General features: G+C 28.2%; 1 protein-coding gene across 1 annotated transcript in view; it reads left to right on the top strand.

Annotated features, from left to right (window-relative positions):
• The window catches only part of LOC105835833, a 69,871-nt gene extending 59,020 nt beyond the window's left edge, over nt 1–10,851 (top strand). The window contains exons 8-13 of the mRNA XM_036283458.1: nt 8,226–8,285; nt 8,743–8,802; nt 9,017–9,147; nt 9,227–9,432; nt 9,509–9,626; nt 9,710–10,851. Coding sequence (XP_036139351.1) covers nt 8,226–8,285; nt 8,743–8,802; nt 9,017–9,147; nt 9,227–9,432; nt 9,509–9,626; nt 9,710–10,271 — 1,137 coding nt within the window. The 3' untranslated portion in view covers nt 10,272–10,851. The remainder of the gene's footprint in view (nt 1–8,225; nt 8,286–8,742; nt 8,803–9,016; nt 9,148–9,226; nt 9,433–9,508; nt 9,627–9,709) is intronic.
• Nucleotides 10,852–11,883: the final 1,032 nt, after the last annotated feature.

The raw sequence follows: 11,883 nt of genomic DNA on the forward strand, positions 1-11,883 counted from the left end.
TTATTTAAACGTAATTCTCATATAGTTCGGGATGCGTACAATATGTTTCTATAAAGTTTAGGTGATATAATTAATTAAAACATTTTTTAAACAATTATTTTGCCCGAAAAACTTGAATTTTTAAGGCTACACGTCAAGTGCTAATCGAATATCGACAGATCTATTTATTTAAACGTAATTCTCATATAGTTCGGGACCCGTACAATATGTTTCTATAAAGTTTAGGTGATATAATTAATTAAAACATTTTTTAAACAATTATTTTGCCCGAAAAACTTGAATTTTTAAGGCTACACGTCAAGTGCTAATCGAATATCGACAGATCTATTTATTTTAACGTAATTCTCATATAGTTCGGGACGCGTACAATATGTTTCTATAAAGTTTAGGTGATATAATTAATTAAAACATTTTTTAAACAATTATTTTGCCCGAAAAACTTGAATTTCTAAGGCTGGACGTAAAGTGCTAATCGAATATCGACAGATCTATTTATTTTAACGTAATTCTCATATAGTTCCGGACGCGTACAATAATTTTCTAAAGAGTTCAGGTGATATAATTAATTAAAACATTTTTTAAACAATTATTTTGCCCCAAATACTTGAATTTTTAAGGCTACACGTCAAGTGCTAATCGAATATTGACAGGTCTATTTATTTAAACGTAATTCTCATATAGTTCGGGACGCGTACAATATGTTTCTATAAAGTTTAGGTGATATAATTAATTAAAACATTTTTTAAACAATGGTTTTGCCCGAAAAACTTGAATTTCTAAGAATGGACGTAAAGTGCTAATCGAATATCGACAGATCTATTTATTTTAACGTAATTCTCATATAGTTCCGGACGCGTACAATAATTTTCTAAAGAGTTCAGGTGATATAATTAATTAAAACATTTTTTAAACAATTATTTTGCCCCAAAAACTTGAATTTTTAAGGCTACACGTAAAGTGCTAATCGAATATCAACAGATCTATTTATTTTAACGTAATTCTCATATAGTTCGGGACGCCTACAATATGTTTCTATACAGTTCAGGTGATATATTTAATTAGTACATTTTTTAAACAATTATTTTGCCCGAAAAACTTGAATTTCTAAGGCTGGACGTAAAGTGCTAATCGAATTTCGACAGATCTATTTAATTTAACGTAATTCTCATATAATTCGGGACGCGTACAATATGTTTCTATAAAGTTTAGGTGATATAATTAATTAAAACATTTTTTAAACAATTATTTTGCCCGAAAAACTTAAATTTCTAAGGCTGGACGTAAAGTGCTAATCGAATATCGACAGATCTATTTATTTTAACGTAATTCTCATATAGTTCGGGACGCGTACAATATATTTCTATAAAGTTTAGGTGATATAATTAATTAAAACATTTTTTAAACAATTATTTTGCCCGAAAAACTTGAATTTTTAAGGCTACACGTCAAGTGCTAATCGAATATCAACAGATCTATTTATTTTAACGTAATTCTCATATAGTTCGGGACGCTTACAATATGTTTCTATAAAGTTCAGGTGATATAATTAATTAGTACATTTTTTAAACAATTATTTTGCCCGAAAAACTTGAATTTCTAAGGCTGGACGTAAAGTGCTAATCGAATATCGACAGATCTATTTATTTTAACGTAATTCTCATATAGTTCAAGACGCCTACAATATGTTTCTATAAAGTTCAGGTGATATAATTAATTAGTACATTTTTTAAACAATTATTTTGCCCCAAATACTTGAATTTTTAAGGCTACACGTCAAGTGCTAATCGAATATCGACAGATCTATTTATTTAAACGTAATTCTCATATAGTTCGGGATGCGTACAATATGTTTGTATAAAGTTTAGGTAATATAATTAATTAAAACATTTTTTAAACAATTATTTTGCCCCAAATACTTGAATTTTTAAGGCTACACGTCAAGTGCTAATCGAATATCGACAGATCTATTTATTTTAACGTAATTCTCATATAGTTCGGGACGCGTACAATATATTTCTATAAAGTTTAGGTGATATAATTAATTAAAACATTTTTTAAACAATTATTTTGCTCGAAAAACTTGAATTTTTAAGGCTACACGTCAAGTGCTAATCGAATATCGACAGATCTATTTATTTAAACGTAATTCTCATATAGTTCGGGACCCGTACAATATGTTTCTATAAAGTTTAGGTGATATAATTAATTAAAACATTTTTTAAACAATTAGTTTGCCCGAAAAACTTGAATTTTTAAGGCTACACGTCAAGTGCTAATCGAATATCGACAGATCTATTTATTTTAACGTAATTCTCATATAGTTCGGGACGCGTACAATATGTTTCTATAAAGTTTAGGTGATATAATTAATTAAAACATTTTTTAAACAATTATTTTGCCCGAAAAACTTGAATTTCTAAGGCTGGACGTAAAGTGCTAATCGAATATCGACAGATCTATTTATTTTAACGTAATTCTCATATAGTTCCGGACGCGTACAATAATTTTCTAAAGAGTTCAGGTGATATAATTAATTAAAACATTTTTTAAACAATTATTTTGCCCCAAATACTTGAATTTTTAAGGCTACACGTCAAGTGCTAATCGAATATCGACAGATCTATTTATTTTAACGGAATTCTCATATAGTTTGGGACGCGTACAAACTGTTTCTATAAAGTTTAGGTGATATAATTAATTAAAACCTTTTTTAAACAATTATTTTGCCCAAAAAACTTGAATTTCTAAGGCTGGACGTAAAGTGCTAATCGAATATCGACAGATCTATTTATTTTAACGTAATTCTCATATAGTTCAAGACGCCTACAATATGTTTCTATAAAGTTTAGGTGATATAATTAATTACAACGTTTTTTAAACAATTATTTTGCCCCAAATACTTGAATTTTTAAAACTACACGTCAAGTGCTAATCGAATATCGACAGATCTATTTATTTTAACGTAATTCTCATATAGTTCGGGACGCGTACAATATGTTTCTATAAAGTTTAGATGATATAATTAATTAAAACATTTTTTAAACAATTATTTTGCCCCAAATACTTGAATTTTTAAGGCTACACGTCAAGTGCTAATCGAATATCGACAGATCTATTTATTTAAACGTAATTCTCATATAGTTCAAGACGCCTACAATATGTTTCTATAAAGTTCAGGTGATATAATTAATTAGTACATTTTTTAAACAATTATTTTCCCCCAAATACTTGAATTTTTAAGGCTACACGTCAAGTGCTAATCGAATATCGACAGATCTATTTATTTAAACGTAATTCTCATATAGTTCGGGATGCGTACAATATGTTTCTATAAAGTTTAGGTGATATAATTAATTAAAACATTTTTTAAACAATTATTTTGCCCCAAATACTTGAATTTTTAAGGCTACACGTCAAGTGCTAATCGAATATCGACAGATCTATTTATTTAAACGTAATTCTCATATAGTTCGGGACGCGTACAATATGTTTCTATAAAGTTTAGGTGATATAATTAATTAAAACATTTTTTAAACAATTATTTTGCCCGAAAAACTTGAATTTTTAAAACTACACGTCAAGTGCTAATCGAATATCGACAGATCTATTTATTTTAACGTAATTCTCATATAGTTCGGGACGCGTACAATATGTTTCTATAAAGTTTAGATGATATAATTAATTAAAACATTTTTTAAACAATTATTTTGCCCAAAAAGCTTGAATTTTTAAAGCTACACGTCAAGTGCTAATCGAATATCGACAGATCTATTTATTTTAACGGAATTCTCATATAGTTTGGGACGCGTACAAACTGTTTCTATAAAGTTTAGATGATATAATTAATTAAAACATTTTTTAAACAATTATTTTGCCCAAAAAGCTTGAATTTTTAAAGCTACACGTCAAGTGCTAATCGAATATCGACAGATCTATTTATTTTAACGGAATTCTCATATAGTTCGGGACGCGTACAATATGTTTCTATAAAGTTTAGGTGATATAATTAATTAAAACCTTTTTTAAACAATTATTTTCCCCCAAATACTTGAATTTTTAAGGCTACACGTCAAGTGCTAATCGAATATCGACAGATCTATTTATTTAAACGTAATTCTCATATAGTTCGGGACGCGTACAATATGTTTCTATAAAGTTTAGGTGATATAACTAATTAAAACATTTTTTAAACAATTATTTTGCCCAAAAAACTTGAATTTTTAAGGCTACACGTCAAGTGCTAATCGAATATCGACAGATCTATTTATTTTAACGTAATTCTCATATAGTTCGGGACGCGTACAATATATTTCTATAAAGTTTAGGTGATATAATTAATTAAAACATTTTTTAAACAATTATTTTGCCCGAAAAACTTGAATTTTTAAGGCTACACGTCAAGTGCTAATCGAATATCGACAGATCTATTTATTTAAACGTAATTCTCATATAGTTCGGGACCCGTACAATATGTTTCTATAAAGTTTAGGTGATATAATTAATTAAAACATTTTTTAAACAATTAGTTTGCCCGAAAAACTTGAATTTTTAAGGCTACACGTCAAGTGCTAATCGAATATCGACAGATCTATTTATTTTAACGTAATTCTCATATAGTTCGGGACGCGTACAATATGTTTCTATAAAGTTTAGGTGATATAATTAATTAAAACATTTTTTAAACAATTATTTTGCCCGAAAAACTTGAATTTCTAAGGCTGGACGTAAAGTGCTAATCGAATATCGACAGATCTATTTATTTTAACGTAATTCTCATATAGTTCCGGACGCGTACAATAATTTTCTAAAGAGTTCAGGTGATATAATTAATTAAAACATTTTTTAAACAATTATTTTGCCCCAAATACTTGAATTTTTAAGGCTACACGTCAAGTGCTAATCGAATATCGACAGATCTATTTATTTTAACGGAATTCTCATATAGTTTGGGACGCGTACAAACTGTTTCTATAAAGTTTAGGTGATATAATTAATTAAAACCTTTTTTAAACAATTATTTTGCCCGAAAAACTTGAATTTCTAAGGCTGGACGTAAAGTGCTAATCGAATATCGACAGATCTATTTATTTTAACGTAATTCTCATATAGTTCAAGACGCCTACAATATGTTTCTATAAAGTTTAGGTGATATAATTAATTACAACGTTTTTTAAACAATTATTTTGCCCCAAATACTTGAATTTTTAAAACTACACGTCAAGTGCTAATCGAATATCGACAGATCTATTTATTTTAACGTAATTCTCATATAGTTCGGGACGCGTACAATATGTTTCTATAAAGTTTAGATGATATAATTAATTAAAACATTTTTTAAACAATTATTTTCCCAAAAAGCTTGAATTTTTAAAGCTACACGTCAAGTGCTAATCGAATATCGACAGATCTATTTATTTTAACGGAATTCTCATATAGTTCGGGACGCGTACAATATGTTTCTATAAAGTTTAGATGATATAATTAATTAAAACCTTTTTTAAACAATTATTTTGCCCGAAAAACTTGAATTTTTAAGGCTACACGTGAAGTGCTAATCGAATATCGACAGATCTATTTATTTAAACGTAATTCTCATATAGTTCGGGATGCGTACAATATGTTTCTATAAAGTTTAGGTGATATAATTAATTAAAACCTTTTTTAAACAATTATTTTGCCCGAAAAACTTGAATTTTTAAGGCTACACGTCAAGTGTTAATCGAATAACGACAGATCTATTCATTTTAACGTAATTCTCATATAGTTCGGGACGCGTACAATATGTTTCTATAATGTTTAGGTGATATAATTAATTAGAACATTTTTTGAACAATTATTTTGCCCAAAAAGCTTGAATTTTTAAAGCTACACGTCAAGTGCTAATCGAATATCGACAGATCTATTTCTTTTAACGTAATTCTCATATAGTTCTGGACGCGTACAATAGTTTTCTAAAGAATTCATGTGATATAATTAATTAAAACATTTTTTAAACAATTATTTTGCCCCAAAACTTGAATTTTGAAGACTAAACGTGAAGTGCTAATCGAATATCAACAGTTTTATCTATTTCAACGCAATTTTCATATAGTTCCGGACGCGTACAATAGTTTTCTAAAGAGTTCAGGTAATATAATTAATTAAAACATTTCTTAAACAATTATTTTGTCCGAAAAACTTAAATTTTAAGGACTGAACGTGAAATGCTGTTCAAATATCGACAGTTCTATTTATTTTTACGCAGTTCTCATATATTTCCGGATGCGTACAATAGTTTTCTAAAAAATTCCGGTGATATAATTAATTAATACATTTGTTAAACAATTATTTTGCCCCAAAAACTTGAATTTTGAGGGCTAGACGTGAAATGCTAATCGAATATCGACAGTTTTATTTATTTTAACGCATTTTTCATATAGTTCTGGACGCGTACAATTACTTTTTAAAAATTTACGGTGTTATAATTAATTGAAACATTTTTTAAACAATTATTTTGCTCGGAAACTTTGAATTTTGAGGGCTAAACGTGAGATGCTATTCAAATATCGACAGTTTTATTTATTTTAACGTAGTTTTCATATAGTTCCGGACGCGTACAATAATTTTCTAAAAACTTTTTGTAATATAATTAATCAAAACATTTTTTAAACAATTATTTTGCCCGGAGAACTTGAATTTTGAGGGCTAGACGTGAGATGCTGTTCAAATATTGACAGTTCTATTTATTTTAACGCAGTTCTCATATAGTTCAGGACGCGTACAATAATTTTTAAAAAAGTTACGGTGATATAATTAATTAAAACATTTTTTAAACATCTTGTGGTCGTATATTCGAAATATGGTGAGATGCTATTATGTGATGTTGGAAGTTAGCATTTCATTTATAAAAATTTATTTAAAATACGTAATTCAACGGAACTATTGTTGAAACTTATCAAGAATTGTAGAACTATGCTGGATGCAATTAATTCTGCAGTATTTTTATGAGATGCTAAACTTTGAGATGCTAACTTCACGCACGTTTAATCGGCATCGCGGAAAAGCGACAACAATACTTCGAGAGATGCGAGTATCGATGCCATGCCGTTTTTTAGAAAGGAGGATAAATGTGATGTATTTGGATACATCATGTAGTGCTACATTTATCAAAGATAATATAAATACAGTCCTATACAGTTAATATTCGTCTTCGGCTCCACTGCTCGTACTCATGTGGACAATAGTCGATTTCTGGCGCTTGTTGTATAATATACTATAATAACTTAATTACGTAATATGTAAATAGTTTGTATAGATTTTGGCTCGCAGCTTTATTTTCGCAAATAAATCTAAAAATCAGCAATAAACAAATAACGAAAGTTATAATTAATTATATATTTTTATGTCATTAATATATACATATAAACTTCAAAAATATAATATTTCCATAAACTAATTATAAAATACATAAAAGCTGCGAAGAATTAAATTGGTATGCTTCATTTGACACGCTATGCAACAATGGATTAAACTGCTTAATTCAGGCAAAAATATTATAGTTTTCAAATAAATAAAATATATAAAATATAAAAAGAGAAATATGTATACATATAATACAATAAAAATAAAATAAAATTTGAACTGACTCGGTATGGAAAAATTTTTAATATTTTGTAATAATAATAAAATAATAAAATTAAGATACATTCTAATTTCTTATACAAATATTTAATTAATAATTAATATAATATCCAGATATTTTTTCAGATAATTTTGTCTTGCTTAAAAAAATTTTAAGTTTTTAAATAAATGTAAATTTGTAATAAAAATCTTTATAATTTTGCATTTCTTTGTTTCTTGACTATTTTCACTTCAACTTTCTCATATATCCTATAATACTTATACAACTGCATACAACTGCAATATAGATGATTACGCAGAACTTATTGGATTTCAAGATATTTTTCAATTTATTTTCGGTTTCTGTTTTGTAGCGTTGCACATGGAATTAATAAAAGTACAAATTTTGGATTTACTTTTGCTATATGTACAGAGATCGGTCTCATTTTAGTTTTCGCCTTAGAGTGCGTTCCACTTAACGCCCGCTACGCTCATGAGAGTTGCTTATCCTTGTTTAATATTTAATAACCAACAAGGATGAAATGATTCCACGGTCGTTGCGAGCTTTAAGTGGAACGCACCCTTAGTTGGCTACGTAGTTCATGTCTACGTTTCAATGTTTACAGAGGGCGTATTGTATTCGAGGATCATCTGAAATTGGGCCATCTTCCAGACTTTCCTTTGAGGTAACTTTGATAGTTTGATGTGATGTAGTACATGGGTTCATTCTGAGTTTATTGTATATAGTTTAGTGGATATGTGATATTAGTTAACTAATAACAGATAATAGAGTCAGCAGAGAAGTTCGAGAAATTCCTCTCTGCTAATAGTAAGACATGACTAAATTGTCTTTCAAATTAATACAATTAATATTCTTTTTAACATGTCGGTGAAAAAAGGAAAAAGTATAATAGAGTTGTATTTATGATTTTATGATTTCTTTGTGATGCTTTGTTATAAAGTATTCAATTAAGTAGCATTTATGTAGAAAGACAAAATTGTGCAAATTTTTCCAACTTCTGTAAAACTGAATAGTGCAACATTTTTCAACCGTTTTGATATCAGATTTGAACATAATAATGTAACAATAGTAATTATTCGATAGATGTTTGTTATTTAATATAATAAAAAATAATTTTGCAGATTATGGAAACATCAAATAGATCAGCGGAACCTACTAAGGTTGCTGAGGAAAGTGAAGACGTATGTATTTGCAATTTTGTAAAACAGGAAATGTTTTTTGTTTACACCCATGTTTATTGGTTATAGATTAACTTGGCAAATGAGAAATTAATTACTGTCTATTATCAATAAAACATAACAGAACTTATTACTAATTATCACGATCTTGTATCCACTTTAACATTATATTAACATAAATCATTTATACTTCTATTTACAATTTCGTTGCACATAGTGTGATGAGGGTGTCAAAGGCTATGTGGAACCTAGATTTGAGTGTCCTATTTGTCTAACATGGCTGCGCAATCCAGTTTTAACATCCTGTGGTCATAAGTTTTGTTCTCAATGCATTCACACTTGGCTTAAGTAAGTTTCATCTTAATTTTTATGATTTATCGACATTTCATTATTGTATATAAATTGACTAGTCATTGTAAATTATTAGGAAAGAAGGCGCATGTTGTCCAGTTGATAGTCAACCTTTAAAATCTGAGGATCTCTTCCCAGATCTTTATACCACTAGAGAGATATCTCAGAAACGTACAAGTTGTATTTATCATCAATTCGGTTGTCAAGTAAAGCTATCTCCTGTAGATATGGAAACACATATCACTCAGTGCACCTATAAACAAGATCTTTTAAAACCACAAGGTATATTTTATGTAGTTACAAATACACATAAATTATTTCAATTTTCTTTTAACGTATTCTTGTAATTTTCTGACAGTAGAAAATAGAACTAATGCAATGTCTGTGGAGTCAAAATTGTGGGATCCACCTTTAAAAAATGGAATACAAGTTGCAGATAAGGAAGAGCCTCCTCCTGATTGGCAACAATTGCTTAAGTAATCCAAATATAGTTTTATAAATATTAAATTTTTAACGTTTGCTGAAATACATATGAAAGTTATATAAAATCTATTTGCAGAAATTTATATGAAAGAATAGTAATTTTGGAACAGGCAAATCGGGAGCTCTCTATAACAGTGTCTAATCAGAAAAATCAACTCGAAGCTATGTGTTTACGAAATTGTAATGGAGTTTACATATGGAGACTGAAAACGTTTCAAGAAAAACTTGATGCTATGATCAATGACCCTCTAAAAATGTTCTATAGTCCAGGTTTTTATACAAGCCCAAATGGATACAAGATCTGCGCAAGAATTAATATATCATCGAAGGATCCCAATTATTTATCTTTTGTTTTACACATTATGAAATCAGAAAATGATGATGCTTTGGACTGGCCATTCAATGGCACAATGTTTTTTGCGTTAGTACATCCGCAAGATTCGAAAAAAAATATATGTGAAAAAACGTCATCAAAACCAGATCTTGAGGCATTCCGAAAACCGTCGTGCGAATTGAATAAACGTAGCTTCGGTTATACGGAATTTATACCTATAAGCGATATAACCAATTTTTTGCTGCACGATACTTTGATTTTTAGAATAGAAGTTCACCCAATATGTTTAAGATACATAGTATAAACAATCTATACACTTTATTTAATGTATTTTTATAATATTGAATATTTTTATAGCAAGTATGTATATAGAAATTAGAAATACCTTTATAAAAATGTAATACTGGGCAGTATTAAATTGGTTAGTAAAAGTACTGCTATTAGTATTTTTCATACTTAAGAGGATGCTAAATTGCCCAAACTTGATCGAGGTCAATAACGTAGAGTCATTCGTTAATTTTTGTTCATAAAAATATTTGTTTCAAAATACAAATTATGTAGCTTATACGTATAAATGAATGGTATCCCTCAGTTCAGAATAGATTGAGGAATAAGACTATATTCGTCAAATTACGATTAGAAGCCATAGAAAAAAGTTACTTGTGTGATCAAATTTTATTCATCTAAGGGCTTTCACCACAGATTTATGAAAATTTAATCATACCAAAAACTTTCTTACGGTTTTTAATTGTAATTTGACGAATATAGTTTTATTCCTCAATCTATTCTGAAGTGAGGGATGCCATTTACTTATACATATAAGCTACGTAATTTGTATTTTGAAGCAAATATTTTTATGAACAAGGATAAACGAATGACTCTACATTATCGACCTCGATCAAATTTGACAGGCAGTTTAGCATCCTCTTAAAATAAAAAAATAATGATTACTAGCCAATAATTTTATAAGGGTAACATCAAATAATTATTATGAATTAAAACGGCATAATTAAACTTTCCTAAATAATTTATATACATAATATTTGTGTGTACGCGGGCGTGTGCAAATAAAATTTTGTCATTCTTTACATGCACAACATATATACAATTACAGAATCACGAAATTAATTGACCAGTGTGTCCTCAGACGACTCACATATCCAAAATTAGAATAAAAGATGACTTATTAGGCCGATATTCATTTCTTTTTAAATTTAAAATTAAAATATACAATCTCACTGTCATAAACCAATCATAAAGCCTTATTAGCTTTAAGAGAATGAGATAAATCCTAAGAATTGATTAATATTTACCTTTTAAAGATGTCTATTGAATATTTGATTCAACGAATTTTTAAGAAGATCGTGGAAAAAATATTGCTAAATATTTTTATTTTAAAGTAAACTATTGTACAAAATTCACACAATACACATATGTTTGAGCTTAACTATTGAAATGCCAAAATGCAAAGAACAAGCGAAAAAAACTAACTGGTTGATTACACCCGCATTAATGTTTTCTAATTAAATAACAGTATCTTTCAGTATAATATTTAGCTTAAAGATATTTTTAAATTGTTTTTAAAACATTTAGTGTTCAGATTTTTGACATAGTGCTGTTTGGCCTATTATATTGATGATTTAAACTGTTAAACTAGATGTTAACAATTGTGGTTTTATGCACGAATTAATGGCACTGATAATTTTTGTCCATAATTAAACAATTGAGAACTTACTAATGCTATAATGCGTGCGAGGAACTATTTTTTAGTACTCAAAAATAATTTAGAAAAATCAATATAATAGCACACTGTTCAGACAATTTGTGACTATACATATACAAAATATGTAATAATGTTTGCATCAAAAGTTTTATAAGTATGTTATTATTTATTTATCAAATTTCAAAAAGTAAAA

Source organism: Monomorium pharaonis, chromosome 2, assembly GCF_013373865.1.
Source record: "Monomorium pharaonis isolate MP-MQ-018 chromosome 2, ASM1337386v2, whole genome shotgun sequence".
NCBI lineage: Eukaryota > Metazoa > Arthropoda > Insecta > Hymenoptera > Formicidae > Monomorium > Monomorium pharaonis.